The sequence below is a fragment of the Leuresthes tenuis genome, unplaced genomic scaffold (genome assembly GCF_036924035.1).
Source record: "Leuresthes tenuis unplaced genomic scaffold, fLeuTen1.0.hap1 SCAF_17, whole genome shotgun sequence".
Taxonomy (NCBI): Eukaryota; Metazoa; Chordata; class Actinopteri; order Atheriniformes; family Atherinopsidae; genus Leuresthes; species Leuresthes tenuis.
This window is the reverse complement of record NW_027325371.1, coordinates 11,603,172-11,628,989: the sequence shown is the minus strand read 5'-3', so window position 1 is coordinate 11,628,989 and position 25,818 is coordinate 11,603,172. Positions and strand designations below refer to the sequence as shown.

Genomic DNA, 25,818 nt, shown 5'->3' with positions numbered 1-25,818 from the left:
ATCCTCTCTTTCCCACACAGCGGCATAAGTCTCAACAGTTCATGTGGTATTGATCCATCCATTTTCCATGTGTACATATGACTACGGCTGAGCAATGTCCTGTAACTATGTGACTATGTGACTGACCATTTCTCTCCTCATACTTCACTGTTTTCTCACACATTTGCTGGCAGGGTACAGTCTTTCTTCATTACAAGAATAACTCAAAGACATAACATTTAGTTTCCATGAAGCCATAAATGAATTACACTTGAGCACAAACAAATCTTCAAACTACATATCGCATTTGTTGTTGTTCTAATGAAAAATCTTAATCTTGTTACTTATATCTAACATATATTTCACTGATATTGTTGCGTGTTGTTTGTTTTTTAATTGTTGTAACTTTAATGTTTCTCAGGCAGCTATCTTGGCCAGCGTTCCCTTGAAAAAGAGGTCAAGGAATTTTCTAAACAGAAAATACTCATTAGGCTCGTTTCTATTCCAAAAGAAAAAAATAGGTTGTCAGTGTTGTCAGAAGGTGGTGGCAAATGGGCTATGTTACACATTGCTGTAAGAAGAATGGGAGTAGTGGTATAGGAGTGGTCACAAGCCAGAAACAAAACTTTGATAAAGAAGACAAAAAGAGAATTACGGTAGTTGCTTTGTCCATTTATGCGAGGAAATTGGAGAAAGAGGTCATCAGAAGTTTTCTTACAGTTGAGTAAGTTGAGTAATAAATTTCTATTTAGTTAAACTGAGGCTTTTTCATTTTCTGCCATTTCTCAACTTTTGAAATGTGCAACTTCAAAATGTGAATTTAAAAAAAAAAAACACCTTGAAGCAAACACTGAGGCACTCCAGTGCATCTATGAGCTGTGACTAACAAATAAAGTAATCAGCAGAGATGCACACAACAGAATTCCTGTCAATGTTTTCTCTGACCTCCCGACCCATGGTGAAGCCACAATGATGTCTGTATTCCTTGTGTCTATTTAAAAGAGATATTGTGTGGGCCTAAGGGCCTGATGAAGACACAGTGGATACACTCCCATAACTGTCATCCCATGTGCTGGGAATGTGACGTGATTTATCACAGTTTCCAGTTAAGATGTAAACCACAGTTTACAGCAGAACTAAGCATCTATGCACCTGAAAACAGGCTGTTCCACCACAAAAAAGGAGTAATCAAATTTATGTAGTGAGAAAGCTTTCGTCTCGAAATTCTTACCGGATTGTTTTTGCATGACACTTACAAGATTATGCTGAATAAATCCATCTATGATATTATTCTGATTACTATCACAGACATTTAAACTAAACAAAGTCGTAATTTAAAGTGGATTTACATTCTCAACAGCCTCATGCAGAAGTGAAGAAGAGAGATGGATAGAATATAAAAAGAATTAGGCACCTGCGTCAGCCCTCCCGTCCACCTCCACATGCTGCCCTCTCAGCTGCCTGCTACTCTGTTTCCTCTCTCATTCCTTATTCCAATCTTTCCACCACACAGTTTCTTTGATTGCTGCTTCCTGTGGGCATGCACACTCACACACACCAACAAATCTAACATACATACATACACAAAAACACACTTCTCCTCTACTGCTCAGAGACAGTTGCGCCAGCTGAGTTTTGATTTTGGAAGAAAAGTTGCCTCTACTGCAAATAATGACAGGCACTCAAGAATCAAACAGAGCACCATTAACACACATGTGCAAGAAAAATGCTAAACTCACAAAAATATTCAAAACGCCATCTTAAAAGCAAGTTTAATAATATATGCACACCGGCAGCCACTGACAAATAGCAAACACACGCACACACAAGTGTGTTCACACACCCTCCCATTATGCTGTATAACCAAAAGGCATTCAGCCATTTCAGCGGCATTCTGAGAGCTAGCCAACTAAGAGGTCTGTCAGTGCATTAGCCAGCATGTAATCATAGCCCAACCTCACTACAATTAGAACTGGTTCTAATTCTTCACTGGAAGCACTGCCCTCTCCTACTGCTAATAGTTTACTTTACTCCAACAGCTGACAGATCTAACCCTGCCCCCCTGGCTTTTTAAACTCACACTCACATACTCACTCACTAACACGGCCACATCCACAGCTGTAGCTCGTCTGTCAATTTTGGAGATCAAAATGGATTCTGGGAAAAGTCCCCAGCCATGTCCCATTTGTGCCACATCAATCCCGTGGGCCTTTCAGCTGTGCCACAGTTCACCTGTGCTGTGCAGCTCTGTGAGTAAAGGCCTCCTCGCCACCTTCTAAGAAAAATAAAAACACTCAAAAAATGTCCTGTAGAGAAATTACTGTGGAAACATGAAATAATGCCAAGAATAAAGTCTGAGTTCTCCTAAAAGCTATCTGAAGAAGAGGCAGGCGTGTATGGGGCGGGTGGCAAGATAGTGCTAGGGAAACATTAGCTAATGAAGACTGAGGAAGAGGGAACACTCCCTATACTGATGGTATTGCATTAGCCTCTGAGCTGGCGCATTTTGGTGTCACTTCAAAGCATTCCCTACAATTAATCAGAGGCTATCCAGCCTTCCAGAAAAGGCCCTGCTGGCTGTGCTGCTAACTACCCCCCTCAACATCTGCACAATGGAGCTATCATCGCGGCCGTTACGCTACGCTTCGGCCAGACAGTGCACCTTTATCTCGGCATTTATGTTACATACTCACAGCCAATTAATTTACCTGCCATGTCTCAGAATAAAGCATGTGGAGTTGGTGGTGGCGGAGGGGTGTATACAGGCACACATTTCCATTGTGTGGTGGTTTATGTATTAGGGTGGGGGATGGGCAGCACCTGGCTCAGGTTGCATCCAGCAAGCTGTATATTTGGCCTTGGGGGCTCTTTATGAAAGCACCTGCAAGAGGCTACAACCTGTCTGTCCCAGACTCACAGACCCAACCCTGTCCTGATCTGGTTCTCACCTGGCATCCCCAGGCGGCCAGCTCAGCGTCTCCCTGACAGCTTACCCCCTCCAGGCACCCCTGGCAAACAACAGCTTCCCGGCTGGATATCAGCCACCAAGCTTGAGGATTAACTAACACACTGGCACTGTTTCTTTAAAGCATGATGCTTTTTTTACAGCACCCCCCCCCCAAAAAAAACATTTTCTTTTTAAACCTGTCTTCCTTCTTTTTTGACTGTTGTGATGAACAGCACTAAATACTGGGTCAAAGCAAGAGCTCAAAGGGCAGGGGTAAAAAAAAAATAAAAAATTCCCTTTATCAGAGTTACAGTCCAATGGCTGGGTAATGGAGAGAGCACATTGCCTCATTTTGCTGCTTGTATCTTGTAAATTTGCACATTCATGTTACATGAAGATGAGAGGGTTTACAATACAAGGTGCTCTCTCCCTCTCTCTCTGTGTCCGCTGGTACTGTACTGAGAGACTACAGACTGTACCAGCACTGAGGGGATGAGATAACCACTCACCATTGTGAGAAAAGACTGTCAAAGATTTTTTTTTCTCTCTCTTCTTCTTTCTCTTGTTCTCTCTCAAGGATATAAAAAAAGCTGGAGTAGTGGTTGCAGAAATAGTCCTCTTTCTATAATTAGATGTAAACAGATGAACCAGACTCTCAAGCTTGCTCTGTCCCACTGGCCCCATGGCCTCCTGGGAGGAAAGATGTGTGAGTCTCTATGACGTCCTTGTGTTGTGTATGTGTGCGCACGTGTGTGTGTGTGTGGGCCTTTTCATGCGTCTATTCGCGATGCACCAGTAAGTGTATGACAGCATGTGACAGTGTGCATCTAGTCTTGCTGACGCTTTCTACTGTCTGTGTCTGTCTGCCTCTTTTTTTTTTTTGTACAAATCAGTCCCATCCCCCACATTCACCGGAGGGTAGGTCACTGGCCGTTCATAGCAAGGATAGAAAGCTAATATGCATGCAGCAACAGCAGACAAACACACATCTGTTGCAGCGGCGCCAGTCATTTGCCCCACATCCTGAGGACGCATGCTGTATCAGAGAGAGGATGCAGTGTAGCCTAGTGGTCACGCCAGGCGGAGAGGGCAAGAAAAAAAAAACGTGGAAAAACGCAGAACAAAGTGGACAGAGACAGATCTACTCTGAAACACAGTTGTGGTTGGGAAAATGTGTAGATCTACCTGTTACAGAGAATTGGAGAATGTTGAGGAACAACAGGATACAGATGTGATCATCGAAGAGATAACATGTAGGCATGAAAGGGTTTGTGTGTAAAACAGGTGATTTGTATGAAAAAACAAATGGAATGGACATGTTTTATTTAGTTTCTTTTTATTCCCTTTCTTTCTTTTTTCTTTCATTGCTCATTTGTGTCAGCTGGAGCTCAAGAGATCCGTGGAAGAGCTGAGCAACAAGTCCACTTTTTGGATTGAGGACTAGACATCTGGTTGGATGGTCCCATGGGACTTATTAAAATGGAATTCTTGATGCTAATCTTTGTTTTTCTCACAAAAAAGGCTGACACATCCTTAAGAAGCATGGAAATTCAATGGCAAAACATATATTACATGCATATATTTACATGCTCTGTGTGTCACCACAGCCTGATGTGATATCACCAAATTGTGGATCCTTATTTGAGTTTATTGGACCCTCTGCCACATACTGTCTACATACTTTTTTTGAGAAAGGAAGGCTACAGAAAATACAAATTGAGTAACATATAGAAAGAGGGACAAAAAGAAATCACAGTACAGAATTATTTCCCTATCAAGGTGAGTCTCATGTTCTAACAACATGGTAGTGCTGCAGAAAAAATTTAACCTTGCAAAGGCACCCTGCATATTAAACTGTCCCCTGGCAAATAAAACGGGATTCTATATATTCATCTAAGCAGGGAAAGAGTACACGCTGGTTCTTATAAAAGCAGTGTAACATTGGACCACCATATGCAATGAATCTCCTGCATAAAGCTAACATCTGATCAAGCAGGGAGGGACTCAGACGTTAGAGGGTTAACATTGCACCTGTCTACGCCTTACAGTCAACCACAGAGTGCCTCAGCTCCAGTGGGGGAGTGGGTGTCTAGAGAACACAGTGTAAGACACACACATCCAAACCACCCACTAACCCAAACATAGCCACACACACATACACGGTCACATGCGTACAGCATTGTCACTGACCGCAAATCGTCAGACAACAATAGGGCAACGGCCCCTTTTTTTGTTCTTTTCAGTGAACGATTACAATAAGAAAACTGGAATTAAGAAAAAAAAACAATCTGGATTTTCTGCTTGAGCCGTTAATAATGTCTAACAGCTGTCACATGCAATACGGCCATGCGCTGAGGTGGGCCTGGGGCTGCCTGATGAGAAGCCGCCTGATACTGCGAGAGGGAGGGAGGAGAAAATAAAGACAGGAAGACAGAGAATAAGAGTAAGCCAGAGAGAAGTCCAAATCACAAACAAAACAGCAGTTCTGGAGTTTGGGCAAATATATCAGTCTATTAAATCTCGCACAACACAATTTAAGCTTTTGGTATGTGTGCAATCATGAGAAGTGAACTAAAGTCTCATTTGATTCCTAATTCAACCTCTAACTTCCTCATGTATAGTTTAAAAATAGATGAGAGTGTTTTGAAATCCAATGCCCTGAAATCCAATACAGGAAGGTATTACCCTGCCCGTCACTCTCACCCGTGGGTCTCCTTTGTGTTTGGCCTATGTACACGCCCCATGCTCCAGGCGAGGGCTCTGTGGCATCATGCCACACGGTGTAGTGTGGGTGGCGGTCTGTTTGAAGAGACTGTATCTGAGGCAACACGACCAGTAGCTAGCCAAAATCCTCTCAGAAAGCCAGACCCTGGCTTTTTTTCAGGTAGCTGGACAGTTTTGCTGATGAGCAAAGACATTTACAGACATTTACAAACACAAAAATGATTTAATCATCTATCGGATTTCAAATCTACCTTTTCAATTAAATGAGTGGAAAATTCTTATGTTTTTTTGTTTGTTTTTTAAATAAGTGTCTGGTATGATGACCGAGTAGTGACAAGAAAGAATGTAGAAAAGTCTCTGGCTTACCAGAGCTGTAATGATATTGATGCTTGAATACACTCAAAACATTAGTCTTGTAAGTAAACCCATTTGCAAATACGTAAGGGGCTTACCCTTTCAAAGATAGCTCGCCGCCCTTGCCATACATTGTGGTTTCCAGGGGGAATGTCAGGGGGAGAGGACAGATGGCAGCAGCACAGGGCAAGGTGCTATTTCAGCCAGGTGCAGGATGCCAAGCAACACCTCCACTATTCAGGAGGACTCCAGTGACAGCCAGCCTGAACTGTGTCATCTAACAACAATTCACAAACGAGCCCAACAACAGGCCATGGTTCTCTCTCTGTTTTGCAATAGCAAAGAAGAGGGGAGAGTGTACAAAGCCAGTGCCAAATGGAACTTGGCTTACAACCCATCTTCTGTCACTGCACTTCCAGAAGTGGGGCTCCTGTGTATGAGTGGCCTTTTAATGCAATGTTCAAGATTTATCATCACTCACACTCACTTCTGAGCTTTTCTCAACATATTCTCAAATTTTTAAAAGGAAGATACGGGGGCAGAGTTCAGCAGTCTGTTAAGCTAAACAATTACACTAAACACAAAACACACTGCAGCTCTTGTCTAGGGTTGTCAAGTATGTGGGGTGGGTTATAGGAGACAGGGCCACAGTACAATCTCCAAGTGCTTACGACACAAGAGCAATGAGACCTTGAAGAAGAAGCCTCCCTTCCCATGAGCAGCCCTCACCCACTCTCTGAGGTTTATTTTTTTAAGACCCTGGTTGTAACCAGCCCTTTGCTAACTCCACCAAACACCTGTGTTTGTCTTTGAAGAGTCTTCCCAACAACCACAGGCCCATGGGATATTTCAGCAATGAGACGTTCAATAAAAGTCTCAGTAAAGTTATTTATTCTCCTTTGGGAAAAAAAAAAAATGGGAGAAGGCAGGCAGTATGGCTAACCTTTGAAGGGGGGAGCTGCTCAGATATCCAGCTAGGACATAAAAACCAAGGGAATGACAGGGACATCCTACCAGTAAACAATAAAGGGGGTGGAAGAGACTGTTTTTTATCTTTAACAGCAGCTGTAAAACACACACAAAGCTAGGGTCTGCAACAATGGCCCAGAGGCAGGGGAGGGTGGCTAAAACAGAAGTGGCAGGAAGACCACCGCTTCCCAGACACAAGGGTCTTCCTGCTGGAAAGAAAGGAAACTGAAAAATGGAGGGGAAGAGACAGAGAGGAGAGCTTATGGACAGGGAGAAAGGGCAGATGTAAAGGAAGGGGAGGCTGAGTGAGTTAGATGACACAAATATGACCTTTGATTACATGGGGTGTTTAGAGCAGAGATCAGCCATGGACAGCCTCCGAACCCCCTGCTGCTTCCACACAGCCACACCTCAGCCAGAGAGTACTGATCAGAACAATATGGCTGAAAGATGAACCCACAGCCATAAATGCCAGCAGTAAAGACAGCTCCACTGTGTCTCCTGCTCTGACACTATCCAACATCTGAATTCTAGCCTCACAGCCAAGTGAAGACTGTCTCCAACTCTGTCTGAGCCAGAAGAAGATAAAATTTCTATTTCAGAGTCCTTGTAAATGAACTGTCTGAATTAAACCGAATTAGATGCTTTTACAGGTCTATGTCTCACCGTATCCACGTGTACACAGAGAGAAGCTGCTCCAATGTCACATTTCCAGAGAACAGTGCAAGTGTAAACTATAAATCGACCACCTGACATGCATTACAAATGACTGGCTTGTAGTAGGTGAAGATGGACAGAGGCAAATGCAAACAAACAGAATCTCTACTGACTCTAAGCAGCATCTTTTAGAGAGCAAGAAGACAGTGTGTGGAAATTTGAGAAAATTTTCTCCCAAAACATGTTGAAATTCTGCAATCCTGCTGGGAGAGTGTTGCAACTGACATTGCTCTTTTCCGCAGCAAGGGTGTCGGTACTCACAATGAATACCTCTGCAAATTCAAGGAGCCACATCAGAAACCTGCCTCTCAATGCATTTTTACATCTACGCTGAAATATTCATGTTCTTTGTAAAGAATGCATGTGAACTACTGTGCACGTTAGTCCCCAGAGGAAAAGTGTGGGGAAACTGAACAAACTCAGCAAACATCATGCTCAGTTGTGCTATAATGTTGCTAGCAAACAGGTCACTTGAAGGAATGCCAATGACCTGTCCTGTCAAGATGAACAAACCAGGACCAGTTTGGTCAGAAAATCTACAACTGTAATCATTTGGGTGAACTAGTTGGAAAATAACATTAAGCTGATGACATGATCCCAGGAAATAAATACTCTGCCAGAGAATGCTGCCTTTTGTTATTCAATCTCATTACAGTCAAATAAAAATGATTTGGGAAATCAAAAAAAAAAAAAGACTTGCTTTCAGTTCCTTAATCTAATCAATTTAATTCCTTCAAGAAAACATGTGCATCTTTATATTCAACAACCCAATAAAGAGCCAGTTTGGCCTCAAAATGTTTTCTTTCTAAATGCCCTGATAAAAAATTTTAGAATAACTAAAGAGAGCAATCAATAATGTTTCCATCTTAAGAGAAAGCATCTCCTGTTTTAATGAAATACCATCTTAAAGATGAAAACCTCAAATAATTTCGAATTAGCCTTTGTGTCTTATCCACTTATTTCAATTATGGTGTGCTTGACATTTTCAAATATTATTGAAATAATAAATCAAAAACTGGATATCAGCTGAGTGCAATAACACATTAATTTTAATGAGACCAAGAGCAGATTTTAGAAATTATTTAAAGTTATGTCATATTACTCTGTTTGTTAATTCTATCAAATATCTTAAAATGTACAGAATTGAATCATTTTCTTCTGCAGGATATTAGACAGCTCTGCAGTCCCACCCATTCCTTTCTGATGAAACTGAGAACAATAAACCACCTGTGCTGCTCACTGAACAGTGCTGACATTTGGAGGGTAGGTCTTCATGTTACCGCTGCACAGTTCTACAAAAGACACACCAAATCTGATTGGTGGGAGCACCTGTACCCCGTAGCCAGCATTAGCCTTCATGCTCTCAACAAAACATCTGTAAGGAGGAAAAAAAAAAACATACGGATGCAGGCTCTCTGTGTGTATGTGTGTGTTTGTGTGTAGTGTGAGTGCTGCCAAAAGCAAACATGAATGGTAAGAGATGAATGGTGAACGGCACCCGTGTGTTCTCCTGAATGACTAATTATGCCTGATGTTTAGCTTGATTTTGCAAATTAATTCAGAATCTTTACAAACACAATGAATTTGAAAAATATCGTTGGTTAGCCTGCCACAACTCTGCCTACAGTCGAACTATAAAATATTAAAAGTGCAAATAAACAAACAGCTGTTTGAAGTATAATGAAGTACAAGACAGAATGCATTGTTAAGTGAATGCTTCACTGACCAGCTTTACCTGAGACCACCTAATTCAGTTGTAGATTTAGCAGATACAAATATTTAAAATCCATTTTATTTGCAGTAATCTAAGACTCATTTGGAGGAACATGTGCCTTTTAAGCTTCTTTAACATCTCATCAAAGAAAATTGTCTTCAAAGTAAAGCTTTTTGATGCAATTAGTATCATTATTTTAGCACATAAAAAGAAAGAATGATAATTGGTATCTTGACCATTTGTGAAATAAATACATTTTCTTTTTCTGAATTTCTTCCCCACACTAAATCCAGAGCTTTTCCTGGGCATATTTAATTAAACCCAGTGTAACTATAAATAATGCAAATACATGGACTGATAAAGGTTATTCTGATCAGTGGTCTTATGGGTAAATTGCCAATTTTGACTGCTGAATGTAGGCAAAAATGTGTGCTTTCATGTTCGTAAACGTGCACGTTTGGGCTTACATGATACCAAAGTCACTTGATAAACCTGATGCATGTACTGTGAACACATTTGCACCCTGACACTTCAAAGCCCAAATATAGAGGGAAGGTTTCTGGTACTGCTCATCTTCCTGCACAGTAACCCATGCAGACCTGTTCATCCAGCCTTCTCCTTTCCTTTTTTTAAATTTTTGACTCTATGTATGGCCTGGGGTTTCAGCTAAGTGATGGCATCAGTGTGACACTTATCAGTTTAACGTAAAGTGACAAAATCTCTTTCAGCTTGAGAGACGTAGGGAAACCAGCGTCATCTATGCTTTGTGAAACTTCCAACGTGAAAACTAAAGCAGATCTTAAACGTCTTCTTTTTTTTTAAACACCATGACATTTACCTGCTTATCAAATGACTATTTGCTTAACACAGATGCCTTCGACGCTTCTGAGATATCTTAATTACAAATGAAGACTCAGATTAATCAAAATTCCTGATCACTGGTTTAATGTAAATCAAATTTCCACTGATTTATTAGCTGCTATTTGAACAAGAAATTTATGTCAACAGCCACACCTGAGCAACCCTCCACGAGCCCCTTCTATTGTTGTTTTTTGTACAAAAATAATCAGCTTTGTAAGACAACATGCCTACTGTCTATTATTCACGATGATAAATGCAGGTCCTTTCCTGTGCAGCATTGAGAACATGCGAAACAGCTCTGAGAACGCTCATATGGGCAAAGAAACATTTCAATTGCAATATTGATGTGGGACAAAAGCCCCGTGGATGTTTGACTAACCTGAGTGGGGAGCCATTGGTATGTGTGAGGGGTAATATTTCCCTGGCGGGAAGTGACCGGCATGCTGCACTGAGCTGTGGCCCGAGGGAGCGATCCGAGAGGCGGCTCGGTGCACCAGGGCGCCCCGCTCTGAAAGAAGGTGCGCCGGAGCAGCGAAATCCCGTCCTTCCATTCCGAGGAATGTTAAGTTAATCCGAAATCCGGATCGGGTAAATCAGGAAAATCAGATGCAACCCATAAAAAAATCCGTCCCTTCGAATCTATGTGTTGCATTCAGTCGATAGCAGGCTTCTCCAGCCAAAAGCACAGCTCACGATCATCTTTTCTGTCAAAAGAGAAATTCAAAGCAGTTCTCAGTCTCAAGGAAAAAAACGAGAGCTCAGATAAGAATGGCAAGAAGCTAAATTCTGATATTGCTGTATTCGTATTACAAAAATAGCACGATTAGGTCAAATAACCAGGCACATATGAGATAAACAAGTCATTATTACACGTCATTGCGTTTTCCTCTAATACATGTATGCATATTTTTGCATAATGGTGAAAGCTGCCTATTCAAGCAAAAACTGCTTGGTCTAAAGTAGCCAACAAAGATACAATCGGCGAGCGAGACGTCCAGAAGCCCACTGAGCCGGGCTCAGCTTTGGCTCTATTGATAAGCCAGAGTATAGGCCTGTATGGAGATGAGCACTTCATAGTCCAAAGACATAGGCACAACGAGCACACTGACACATTTTATACTCATATATATTCGGCTCCATCTAATATTAATCACATTTGATCTAATCCGGACAATTGATTCAAACGCCACGTCAGCGCGTATCTGTAATTCTAGAAAAATGCACATTAACATGGAAAGAGCTTTTTTTTTTATTAATCGTGGATCCTCCAACAAATATCAAAAAGTGTTACACTTTTGTCAGAAGAAGCACTGTGTGTTGTTCTGTTTGGGTTAAAATGATGGAAGTCTACTCAGCCTACATCTCAAGGTGAACAACGCTGCCTTCTTTCTCCTGCTCGTCCTATTGTCTCGAATTTGATGCAGACGTTTTTCTGCCTGTCATCTCCATCCAGCTCTCTCAATACAGCTCACACCGTTTATCACATTTTACACTAAAAATATGTATATATATGATTATATATATATTATATATATACAGAAAATAATGGAGCTTACAACAAAACTGGAAATTTAAAAAAAAAATCAATCTATACCGAGTCATGCATCGACATATTTTCAAATATTCTGGTTTGGGGAACCTGCACTGTCAAATCATTAAGTTTCGAGATGTGTCACATACCAAGAGGCGTTACATGTAAAATCAAAGTATCACTAAAATACCGCTTCATAACAGAGATGCAGCAGCTCCTGAAAGGCAGGGGCCGTCTCCTTCTCCCTCCCTCTGCATGTTTGTGTGTGTGCGTGTGCGTACGTGCACGTGCGCACGCCCCCGTGTATGTGTGTGTGTGTGTGTATGGGGGAGTGGGAGTGTATGTGCATGTGAATAACTGCACTCTCACTGTCTTCTTCTGCCTTGACCTATTTCAGGTCAGGTAATCAAACGGAGTAGTAAATACATTGCAGGAGACATGCTCCGCCTTGCCCCAAAACAGCATTATTTAATCAGAAAGAGGGAAAAGGGTATAATTAGTTAAATCACCAAAAACATATGTTTAATTGCAACGATATTCAACTACACGACTATCATCTAAACGTGAAAGCTGCAAGCAGTTACAGATAATAATAAAGCAGGCCAGCGGAAGGCAGCTAAGTTTTATATTTCCAAAATATTAAATATATAAATGCATTATGGATTTTATATGTCATAGATTCTCAGTCTGGGGTCCCATTGGGTTTTTCGAAGGGACTGAGAAGAATATCCTCATATAAACTTATCATGTCACCACAAATTGAATAACTAATAAATGTATATGTATATATATATATACATAAAATATATATATATATGTGTATGTTATATCGTATATATATCAGATGTATACAGCCTCCAAATATGAGCAGGCATATTGTTATCTTAAAGGCTATTTCACTTCCAGCCCCATTATCTCCCCATGTAGCCAGTTACAGCCTACAGCCAGCAATTCAGAGCAACATCAACAATAAAATCACTGAATACGCAGGTCCCTGGGAAAAAAAAAAAATCCGTATCAACAGAGGCTTCCTGAAATAACATGTGCATGCATGTGGGTCTGTGAGGTGAAAACGTTTAAAAGTCCTTGTTGTTGCATCTATGATCGTTAAGTCTTCGGTGTGTGGACTGTAAGGGGGATCCAAGGTGAATGGCCGCCCATCGGGAGGACTGCCTTTGTCTCCATACTGAGAAAATGCTTTGCAGTCGGCCATTACCTTCCCTTCGCCATGCTGTTATATCCAGCCTTCCCTGTGTGCCCACTAACGACCTAAGAATAAAAATGTGGGGCATTTACGAGGTTTGTGAGAGGCAACAGCTTAGTAAATGTTCAAAATGTACATTTATGGGCATTTACTTGAAGTGGCGTAAATGTCCACGATGGTTTCTTTCTTTTATATTTCAGCCCGAAATGTGCGATTTCATTTCTCCAGCACACGCCTGCTTTTATTTTACATAAATGTTTTTATTTAAAATTGAAACGATCGACGCTCCTAATGAAATTCAAGTGGCTGTCAATTGCATTTGCAAAAGCACGTCGACAGCAGAGGGGAAGCTGATAAATCAAATTATGCTGTGTAGGTCGGATCGTGCAGCGGCTGAGACAAGCGGCTCTCCGTGGCTGCGCTGGCCGGCAGAGAGTGCGCCTCGGCCGCGGCGTGGAAGGACAATGTTTCCCGTTATTTCCCAGTGCAAACACTCCTCTGGGAGTTTGTTACGGATGGCAGCCATAGTATACACCCAACAATAGCTCGCAAATTTATAACTTGGCTCTATATTATCTGTATACATAAGCATTGCCAATTGGAATTCTTTATAAAAACGACCATAAATCTTATTGAACAGAAGAAAAAAAAAAGTAACTTGGCATCTTTCTTAAATATTGGTGATTAGAAATCAGTTACGTTGTCGATCAGTATAAAAATACCGTATATGATTACAAAAATTTCATCAACATGCAATAATAATAATAACAATAACGCTAATAAAGCTAATAATAATGATGATAATAATAATAATAATAATAGCTTATTTGTGTCGTGTCAGTTTGTGACGGTTTATGAAACCACTGATTTATTCCACACAGGATACACCTCGTGCATCCTGTTTTGTTATTTTTAAAAATTATTGCAACGCACTGTGTGCAAGGCACAGCGTGTCACACCATGCATTTTTATTTAAACACGGCATCCGTCAAGTCGCAGCCGGGCACCGGACCCTGAAATGTCTTTATTGAATAAAAAATATCAAGTATATAAAAATTACTACTTACTGGTGTGTTAAATCCTTGCATAACAATAAATTATAAAATCACAAAACTCTGGGAGAGGAGGTGCAAGTGCGACGCCCATTTAAAAGCAAAATATGAGATTGACCATGTGGCTAGAATAAAATCCTACAATATTTCCATCTGAGGCTGTGCAGTAGTCTGCTGTTTCAGTCTATGAAAGCAGAGGCCAGTGGGACTGGGGCTTCCGGCCTGACTGGATTGCGGCTCGGATCTTCGAGCAGCGGTTTCTCTCCCGATGCAACTGCGTACCTCGCGTCTCGGGGGCAGGGTAAACACGACCTCTCATTGGTCAGATACCTGCATGGTAATGGGCTCGTGCCGCCTGTCCGCAGATACGGCAGGCTCCGATTGGCCGAAAGCGCAAACCAATGGCGTGGTGACTGGCAACGCTAAACAGCGTGAAAAGCGCGAGATTTAAAGTACTGGATGGTCCGATCACTCACAATAGAGCTCAGTACTCCCCGAGTAAAAGCTTAAAACGCACGGCAGATAAAACAGATTTAGAAACAGGAGGATACGGAGGTACAAACAAAGATGAACGTATTAGAATTGCAGGTAATATTATGCTTGATGTCAGGACAACCCCCGTGTAATGTAGCTCTTCACATATTCAGTAAAAACATTTAGAATTCAACCTATTAGAGTAAAAAGAAGGCATTGTTCTCATTCTGCCTACATGACATTGTCCAGCAGCTTTAAGCTCGAGCACGTCTTGAGAATGAACAACAGATGAGGAGGTTTTTAGATGTTAGAATAAATCTAGATCCAAACAAAAAAACGTAATATATTTTCAAGCTCTGCAATTCAACAACTGCCTTCAAAATAACCACAAATAGTTTGCAAATGGCGCAAAAAAAAAAAAGATTAATGTAAGCCGAAAATGTGGGTAAAACTGTGTTCACATCTTGTCCTGCGTGGGCTTCACGTCTTTTAAGCATGACCCAAATAACGCTTTGTCCTGCAGAATAATGCAAAAAGACAACTTCTAAATCAAGGTTCATACAATCAGCAACGTGACTATTTATTTGAATGGTTTAATACATTTAATTTTCCGTTGCAGGTAAACATGCCAAACAGCCCCCGTTTTATTTATCTTTTTGTTTGCAATTCATGCAAGATATCGCTATTCTTGTTTCGGAGTGGGTTTTTTTTTTCCATTTGCAGCTTTTTGACAAATTGTTTTAAAACTAATTAATTTGCACCTGGAATCATGCAGACAGGACAGCAACTCCAAAAGCTCGCGTTACGCGTGGACTTCGGTTATTACATTATTCTAAGTGTTTACACATGAATCTGTTTTCTATGTAAAGATGCGATTGGCTGGCACTGTGCCAGAGCATTGTCAGTCACAGAATGTAAACATGATTCTGATTGGCTGTTGGCCAGTCCGCATTGGGCTGTCCGGAAAAAAAAGGCAATAACTGGCCCCGCGGTTTCAAGGCATCCCGGGTTAGATGATGAAAGGGGATAAATGGGACGGTTTCAAGGCACCCCAGAGGCGGACCCCCATTGGCCCTGAAGCCATATGAGTCAAGCGCGAATCAAAGGGAATACTGCAGCGCGAGGGAAATTATATGTTGGATATTTAAAATAATCGAGGTTAGTTTTCGTGTAAAAGCGCAACGACAGTGTTATAATCCTTACGAAGAGTTGAGAAAACAAGTTAAACGGGGCTCGAAACAATTCAGGAAGCGGGCTTGCACGTGAGGGCGAAAGGAGAGGGAAAGCAGCTCTGCTCGTGGATCGCCCTGCTTTAACGGAGAAAATCTGCGTGGAGTCTTTCACCATTTTAAAGTGCGGCTGCAAGAGGTTTGTCGCAGTTGGGGCGGTGCGGTGGAAACAAAAAACAGTTCAATTTGTTTGAAGTGAAAAATTTTGACGCGGGAGTTAATCGAGTGATCGCGTCGCCTGCTGTTTGTTACTGTTGCGGTCTGGCTGGAGCCGGTGGATTCAGATTAGGGCGTAAAACGCTTGCACGTAGCTAAGTGAGATAGCGGACGAATATGTGTGAAAACAACGTGGAAATTTGCAAGAATGCGGTGCAACCAAAATATCCGATTTTATTTATGTAGTTACTTATTGTACTGTATGTACTGCATGCACCTTCCCTATTACTGTTCAGCTACTTATGCCTTAAAATAGTAAAATAGTTTTAGAAGCCAACAAACAAGCCGTGTGGTATTACAAACTGTTTTATTGGACGTTTTCATTGTGAGAATAACACATACGATGATGACACACATTTGAACTTAAATGTACTTTATCTGCATAATTTTACATCGTGGGTAAATAAATTGAATCGCAGCTTTTTGCTGAGTGTTTGTTTTAGCAGCCGGAACGCAGGCAAATAAAATAATTCAACAAGGCTGTTAATATTTATGGTACAACCAGATAAGTGTCGATTCATTATTTAGTTTGTTTATTTGAGAGATTTCATTTCATTCATACGTCATTTTTAATTTTTTTTTTATTATTTCGACTTCATGGTCAGACAAAGGAGAAATGAATCGGATTTTTTTTCCTTTTATCATTGTTAGCTTTTGTTTCTGTTTTTTTTTTCCTTTTGACAGATGAAATGTGAGAAACAACTTTGATGTTATTAGTTACTTCAAATTGCTGTAATAATAATAAATATATGTATATATATTTCTTTCCTTCAGTTTTTTTGTCTTTTGTTGTGTTGTTTTTTGGAATAAATTCAATGCGTTAATGATATGCACTGCTGCACTGCACGCACTGTGTGTGTGTGTGTGTGTGTGTGTGTGTGTGTGTGTGTTTCTCAAACGTCCGGCTGCATTGCTTGAATACTAACTTGTATTTTAGCAGAAGGTGCTGGAATTTCATCTCATAGTGCGCTCTTTTCAAATGAGCACATGCAATGTGGGATAGTCGAAGAGTGGTGAGCTGCACACATGAGAATACACGCGCTAATACGTGCATGTGCACGCGCACCCCCCCCCCCCCCACACACACACACACACACACACACACGCTCACACACACACAGACATACAGGGCGATAATTAATGCGGAATGAGTGATTTCTTAAGAAAAAAGACTTACAACGACGATTGTCCTTGATCAATGAAGCATTGATGATTGACAGTTTGTGCCTCCCACCCACAGCTACACACGGATAAAGGGCCCTTTGCTATTAAGGATAGACAAATTCATTGTCTTTTATTTTAGCATATAAAACAGGCTACACTCAAGAACACTAAAAGCGGACGATCCTGGGGAACTTTTGGTCGTGATCGCCTCCAGGATTCATGCTATTAAAATATACGTGATTTGTAAATTCAGTCCAAAACTCTAAGGAGATTAAAGTAATATCGGTAGTTTCAAACAGATTTACCCAACCTTTCAGCTATACGTGGACTTATTTGGAATTAGGTTTGTTAAGGTTTGACTTGGAAAAAAAAACAACCCAAAACTGATCCAATTTTTTTCACGTGAAGTCTTTCAACCACATGAGGTCTGAAATCATATCAAGATGACTGACAACAGATAACCTATGACCTGTGTGTGTGTATTTGTGGGTGACTATCGAAATGCATTAAGTTGCAATGAATCACATAGTATAGATTGCACAACATAGTGAAAACAAATTAAATCTTTTGTGTTTTAAAAGCATTCGTAACCATTGTGTGTTGTGTTTATCATGGATGGATTGGCTTAATCTAAATCTGGGAGATGGGAGGAGGTAAGTGTGTGTGTCTATGTGGTGGGGGCAGAAAAACTGCTTGAATTGTTGTGGCATATGGCATAGCCAGAAGCCTACTGAAGACTTGGACTGTATTTAAAACTGAACTCAACATGGATCTTTACACCATGTAAATATATATATATATTTAGATATAGATAGATATATATTTTTATATATATTTGTATATAATTATTTTATTTTACATAATTCATGCCAAGATACAACTCTTAAAAAAGGGGGCATTTTTTATCTATAATACATTTCGTTGTGATTCAGTGTGGGCAAAAGGCTAGAAGCAATCTGTTAATTCATATCATACATTGTGTGAAGGCAGAGGAGCATTGGAAGTATATGACGGACACAACCAATGCACAGAATGTCAAGGTATAGCAGAGCTCATAGGATGCACACACAAAAACGTGTCTCACACGCACACATATAATAAATATATACTAGGTTCCTAAATTAGTAACCAAAGATAAATTTAAGATGGTTTTTTTATCATTATTATAATTTAGGGTGTATGGTCAGCTTTCTAAAAAAATGTTGCACTGAAGCGGGAAAGGCTTATGAGCGTATGAATGGAAGATGTGATCATTTGTGTTGCAGACCTGTGCATTTGACCATCTTTACCTTTGAATTTACCAAACCTGACGTTGTACTTCAACCCCCTCATTACCGTTTGAGGAGGCCAGAGATGTTTCCCCAGCAGCTCCACGGGCCCCCTGGGCGAATGTCAACATTTTTTCATCACTGTTTTTTTTATACATTTATTTTCTGTTAGGAATTAAAGTGAATTGTGCATTTTTATGCTTATTTAAAACTAAACGATTGCAACTGATAAACTGAGTTAACTATTTCCAATAGATCGTGTCAATAAATTGTGTTAATGTCTTAACGGGATGTTCCCCTTGTGAGCAAGATGGCTGTTGTTGCCAAAAAGGCCTTGTTTGATAGACGACAAGGGGGTTTGTGTGTGGTGCCCAGCTGCAGATTGGAGAAGCAGCACATAGACGTCACATCACTGAGCTGGGCAGCAGTCATCTACTTTAAGATTTTAGGATTTCAGGACTTTAGACACCAGCCCGGTAGACTTAGCTCTGTCAAGTTAGATCAGCTCTTTGTGTTCTTCTTTTAAATTCACACAAGCTTCTTCATTCATTTTACACAAGTCACTCCTCATTCTCCTCATCTCATGCAGCATAAATGCTTGTTAGGCCTGATTTGTTAGGATATTCTGGGCTCTAATGCCAGTTTATCAGAAAATCAACACGCCACGATCTCTTGTCACAGTCAAAGGTGCAAATGAAGACTATTTATTTGTCTATTTGTCAGGCGTATAAGACAGATGTTATGCAGCAGAGCCTGTCTCAAGTTGACTGTTAATATGCATGCAGTCAAAAGAGAAAAGAAGGACTGGATTATCAGGAAATTATATATAAACAATAGTAGAATACGTGAAAGTTACAGTTTTTTGCTTCTTCTGTCTGTTTAGGAGACTGTTAGACTTCATATATTGAATGTGACAAAGAGAAAATATTTATCGTGAACATCCAGTTTGTTTATCAGAAAACAATAAATGCCATCAAAAAGCCACCCTTAACACTTAATCGCGACACAAATTCAAGACATATATAATACAATTTGTGAAACTTTAAATTTGCACCGTGGCTCTGTCTGAATAAATAAACTCTCTCAAATGTTGGCATCAGACTTGAATATGTTTAAAGCCAGAAAATGACATGTGAGCGAAAATGTGACAGAATATTAAAAACTATGCACCACTGGTAGGTGTGTAGACATCGGTTAGCCTACTGACAAATGATCAGTATGGATTCCTTCTTTGAAGCCTTGCAGCACAGCAGGCTGCTGCCCTGATAATGTGTAGCTTAGTTAAAATGTAATTAAAAGCTTTAGCATTCACAAAGTCAGGACACGTTTAAATGTCATGGACTTTGAAAACAAGTAGAATGATCTGAGTAATACAAAGAATTGATTTACAGCTATTCAATTTGGGACATTAAGTGGAAAATAATAGAGCTACACTTAATTGTTTTATTTTAGTTTTTTTCTTCTAGGCATCTTCCCTTCTGTCTCTCTACTTGCATATTTTTGCAGGCTACTATAAATCCAACTCAGTCATCATTACAACAAATCAGTTTATATGACACGTATATCATTTTGTGCATGATGTATCCAATTAAAGATGTCCTCTGTAAGGCCTAAGCCAGTTTTCCTGGTTGCCTTTGTGTTCCCCTATGGCAGATGGCCCTTCTGTCATATTAATTTCACATCCCAATGGCCAACTGTGGTTCTAACATAAAAGTTATGAGCTGTATTTCAGAGTCTCTGCTGAGGCAAGTCCCAAAGATGGTGGCCTTTTTATGGATCTTCAGCAATGCAGTTATCACTCCTGTCGCCCACCTGACAAGCTTGCAGTGTCTGCCAAAGATTAAAGTTTAACAATGCTTGCAACGCTGAAGTGGGTAAGAGACAAAATCAGCAGTAGACATGTTAGTGAGCAACATGTGCACTAAAATTTTCAGTAATAGTAAGTGGGAATATGACAACAGTTTTTTTCCATGATTCACGCTTAAATGACTTTTTTCAACTGTTTTCAGGATAGGAAAAGTTTTAATTTGGATCTTCCAAACTGACAGAACAGCACAAAACAAGACAGAGAGCGAGAGAACAAATAACTTCATGCTGAATTATAGCCTATAAAATGCTCCACAGAAAGTACATGTCTTTCAGCAGGGTGACTGAACTCAGTACAGAGTTGAAAATGAAACTCTAATTGTAAACAATTTGCCAACAAAGCGCTAACTTCGATTACAGAACACAGAACATACAGCTGTGTCTGACATGTCTTTTTTTCATTCAGATTTTTATCAAAAACATAATGTCAATGTAGTAATGGAAATGAAAGCATAGTGTTTACATGTTTTTTCAGGTCTTCATTTGTAACAGTTGCCCCTCTCACATAGCTATTGTAAAAGATATACAGTAAGCTAATATTTTGTTTGGCTAAATATGACCAGAGAGCCGTGTTCCCCATCCTCAGGAGGACATGACACATGGCCTGGGCCAGAGGATAGAATAATGTGTGGCAGAGTGAATGGCTGCACATGCTCATTAGAATCATTAATCACCAGGGACAGAAATGTCTAATGATAGAGGGAGGAGGGACTTTGCTGAGGAGGGAGAAAAAAGGATGTGACAGAGATGAAGGATTCCTCAAGAATATTAACATTTTGAAATTATAAGTAGCTTTCACATTCATTTAAATTTACAGGATCTATTCTGAGCACTCCAGGGTCTGGCAACATCACAGGGATTGCTGGAAACAAAAGGGAACACTGTAATTAATAACAACCTTAATTGTCGGTCTAAATTGTCAAATAATTTTAATCTAATGTGATGTTCTCACTAGAAGTGTGAGAGAAAAGTGGGCTGGGCCTATTCCCTTGTGTGAAAAAAAAGGTCTCTGTGGGGATCTAATGGGTGTGTGACATTTTCTCACAAATGTTTGATTGTGAACTAAAGGATTTTTCTTGGCCCTTTGTCACCCACGAACACAGCTGATGGAACCAACTGAATCCAGAGCCACGCTTTGACGGGTGGAGCTGTGCAACACTTGCCCCTCCGTAGCCTGTTCGGTGAGAGTAAAAGGCCCTGAGCTTGGCCGTCCCTCTGCTGCAGCATAGACTCTGGAGATATTCACGTATAGCGAGGGCAGGCTGTTTGATCAGCACATATTTTTAATTGGCTCCAGGCACCCTGGAGTTTCAGCGCTGCCATGGAGTTGATTTCTACTGCACCTTTCCTAATTAAAATCATTACAAATTCCAGGCGCATCATAAAGGATTAAATGAGACTTGTGTGTGTGCCTACGTAAATGTGTGTGCTTTATCCTTTGGTGTTCCTGTGCATGGGCATTGTCTCCTTCATAGCTTACATGCACATCTTAATTGTTTTTCTTCCCAGTAATAGTACATGAGAATAGGATGACTGTAATCCTGGTCCGCTAATCAAATTACATAATGGGAATCTTTCCAAATATTGATACTGAAACACTGTGATGAAATACTCTTCAAGAAGCCATATGACAACCTAAAACTTCTATGTTTTGAGGTAATTAGCTGCAGTTGTTTATGTATGTTTTATTGAATATTCACATCTTCCCCGCTGCGCGTGGTGCTCATAGCAAGAGCAGTTTGTCTTATTTGAAATAATTGATGTCAGACAAATTGTGCAACTCCATGGAGAATTATTTTGAAAGGCTTAGAAAACAAATGATCTCAAGAAAATGTATTTAAGTCTGACTGTTTCATTCCTCTCTAACATTCATACCCACTTTTAATACATTCACGATGAAGATTTTCTATTAAAGCTTAGCTGCTAAACTGTGTTTTGGGGGATAGAGTAGGAGTGGCTTCAGTCCTCCAGACAAAGGAGGCTTGAATCTCTTTAATATCTACCAGTGCCACTTTGCCCTGGGGGAGCGTACAAACAAGGCACTGTTTCTTTGGTCTGATATTGGAAGCTAAAGTTCATGGGAGTAAAACATAAGCACTGACTATAGAAGGATTTTAAGAGCCAGCTTTGTTCAAAACCTGGCGCCTCAAGCCTTAACACACACCCTGAGACAAACATTAAAATCATATGACAGAAAAAATTACCACAATTTATAGAAATACTAACCATGTCTGAGCAAAGTTAAGGATGAATGTCTCAGTCATGAGACATTATAAGAATCTCTATAGCAGTCAGGGACACTACATATGTGTTGAACAGAAGCCTTACAGCCAACAGTTATGGTGGTTGAGGCTGATAATCTCTTCTGGAACACAATGGGACTTCTATTCACATCAACAACAGATAAAACTCCAGCAAGTCGTTAATAACAATGAACAGTATTATCCAGCAATGAATGAACATGCTATGAATACTGAATGTAGGCACAACAAGTGATGGCATACAGACAGTAAAGGTTCACTGTAATATTTCTATTTGGGGATGTGAGGTCCAACCTAGTCTTAGATAGAGAACTGCACTGTTTCATTGACCATATTGAGAAAAAAAAAGAGGGAGTCAGAGATGTAGAAAGTGCTAAATCTGTCATGTGAAGGTAGAATGTTATAAGACTTATATGCCCACTAAAGAGATACATTGATTTGGTAGCTACTGTGGATCCTCAAACTTATTAGGGAAAAAAAAAGGCTAGACTTTGTTGAGCTTAATTGCTGAGATCTTCTCCATGTAAGGAGAGTGCACAACAGACAGACATGGCAGAGGCATGAAAGTGAAAAATGTAACGGAAAGAAGACTGAGGGTGGGGTGTCTCTTCATTCATTGTGGCTTCCTGTGCGGAAAAGTCCATTCATCATTTTCACGTCTTCATGTCATGGCTTACTTTGGCGATAGCCCGAAATGTGGCGATGATGACACACAGGATTGATGAGGTGCAGGTGGGGGTGACTAGCAGGGGTTTGAGGTGGAGATGGTCGAACCAGATGTGGGATGAGGTGGGGCTGGGATGGACTGAGGGGGACTTGAGCAAGGTCATGATGTTACTCACTGCCCCCATTAACCACATCCATTTGCAGACTAGCATAAATGTAGGCCGTACACAATGACCAGATTGTGAATTCATTCAGACACATAAATATTACTTTCCACATGCTGCTAACCCTAACAGGGCAATTTTACTCACAACATGGACACTGGCCTGCAAAAATTCATGACACTATAATGGTGACACAAAGAAAGCACATTGTATTCAATTAATGTAAGAACTAAAAGGAACAATGTTGGAAAATTCAGTTGCCAGGAAAGAGATGACTCTAATGACACCACTCAAATGTCTGTGTGGTAAATACAAAGCTACTACTGGCAGCCAGTGGTGGTTTAGCTTTGGAGACTGGAAACAGCTTGCGTGTCTTAAAATGACAAAAAAAAAAGAAGCCTTTCAGCACATTTAAAGTTCTCAACTTACAGTTATACGTAAACTTAAGTGTGTAAGTCTGTGCATCCATGTAAGTTCACATGAAAACACAGAGATTAAAAACACTTTCCTGAAACTGTCAAACTACTGTGCTCGTGAACAATCAAACAACCAGGAAAAGAGAACAATTTCAGGCACTGTCTCTGCGAAAATTCATGGACTATCTCAAATATAGTATCCAGAGGGTTTATTTGAAATAGCCATCAGACAAAAACCATTGTCATTGTGCAGATGGACATGAACTGTGCAGCACATCATGTATTTCAGCTGGAGGTCTCTTTTGAGCCTGCTTCTCCTGTTGTGAGATTTCTAAAATCCAATAGATGCTCTCGGATGGTCTGTTAAACACCAAGACATGATGTTTTTGTTATGCTTAACATTTCATTTGCATTTAGCTATTTTGCAGATGCTTTTATCCAAAGTGGCTTAAAAATGAAGAAAGGACTTTCAAAATTCAGTGTGGTAAGAGTGCCTGGTTTATGCACCAAGTGCAATATCAGTTTCAATTTATTCATATGACAAAGTACAAGTAGAACAGATACAGAAGTGCAGGTGAGTGCGGGTTTGATGGGTGTAGGTTTGATGGGTGTATAGAGGTGCTGGGAAATGAGGTGTTCTCAGATGAGATGAGTCTTTAAGAGATTCTTGAAGGTAGAGGGATGCCTCTGCTCTGATAACATTTGGCAGCTTGTTCGTCCATCATGGAGCCACAAATGAGAAGAAGTAGTTGTTGCAACCTTCTAAATTTTTTCAACGTGTACAGCTTACCATGTGGTTTAGGTTCATAACCCTATAAAACAGGTTGTAACTACACTAACTGAAAAAAAAAGGATTTTGAAATAAAAAGAAGAGTAAGAAGCAGAAAGCCAGGCAGAAGAACACTCAGAAAATTTCCATGACATTATAAGAAAGTCACGTATTGGACTAAAATTGTCCATCCATCCATTTTCTATAGCTGCTTAATCCATCAGTCAGAAACAAGCACAAGTAGCGGCAATCGCATACAACACAACTGTGGATATAGATAACCTGAAACGATAGGATAACACATCAACTGCTTAACAAGCATGCTACTGGGCTAATGAATGTGTGTGTGTGTGTGTGTGTGTGTGTGTGAACATGCAATACCCGTGGCACAGGACCCACAATCCACAGCCCCCCACAACCCCCCCCCCCCCCCCCCCCCCCCCCCCCCCCACACACACACACACACAGCAATCAGAAGCAGGCAGAGGCCAGGTCACCAGCAGCCCCAACAGAGCACAGAACTCAGGAAGCCCACTGCAGGGACAACCACGCATCCACCCAGAAGACCGCAGAGGAAGCCCCCATAAACATAGGGCAGAGGCCCCCCGGGAACTCGGGGCAACGGCCCACCGACCCCGCCAGGCCCCAGCCGCCCAGACATGGGCCGTGCACCGGACCCGGGCCCCAGGAGCCCGAGCACCCCCAAACCCCTGGGTAGACGCCCCACCCAATACCTGATTGTGCTTGTTTTTGTTTGTTTGTGTGTTTGTTTTTTTCTCTGCTTGTCTGCTTTCAGGTGCTCCTGGAGGCGCTAAGGCTGGATTCCCAACAGAGGCCGTGGATTGTCGTCTGTTCTGTTTTTACAGGTGTCGCAGCTGGTTGTCTGGTTTTTGTTTCTATTTTTGTTCTGTTTCCTCTTCTTCTTTCCTTGTGTCCCGGTCCAGTTCGGCTCTAATACATGTTATATATTGTAAACAAAAATAAATAAACGGGCAGTTGATGGGCATCAAGGGGAGCTTTACATTTATAAAGCTTCCCTTTCCAAAGCAAATCTGTTTGCCATAAAAGGTATTCAGATTACAATTCTGCTGCCATAATGCTGGACAGGACAAGGGGAAAAAAATAAATAATCCATCAGTCATGAGGTATGGTACACCCTGGACAGGTTGCCAGCCCATCACAGGGCCACACAAGACAAACAACCACACACACACTCACAAGGAGTGGGAGGAAGCCAGAGTACCCAGAGAGAACCCACACACATACATTCAAA

The 25,818-nt window shown here is 40.8% G+C and overlaps 1 protein-coding gene across 2 annotated transcripts in view; it reads right to left on the bottom strand.

Moving 5' to 3' along the window:
- Positions 1 to 14,334, bottom strand: part of LOC140272826 (BAH and coiled-coil domain-containing protein 1) — a 62,939-nt gene extending 48,605 nt beyond the window's left edge. For both annotated transcript variants that reach the window (XM_072368302.1, XM_072368303.1), the window contains exons 1-2: positions 14,068 to 14,334; positions 10,645 to 10,969 (exon numbers count right to left, since the gene is read on the bottom strand). In XM_072368302.1, the coding sequence (XP_072224403.1) occupies positions 10,645 to 10,816 (172 nt within the window). In that variant the 5' untranslated portion in view covers positions 10,817 to 10,969; positions 14,068 to 14,334. The remainder of the gene's footprint in view (positions 1 to 10,644; positions 10,970 to 14,067) is intronic.
- Between the last annotated feature and the right edge of the window lie 11,484 nt (positions 14,335 to 25,818).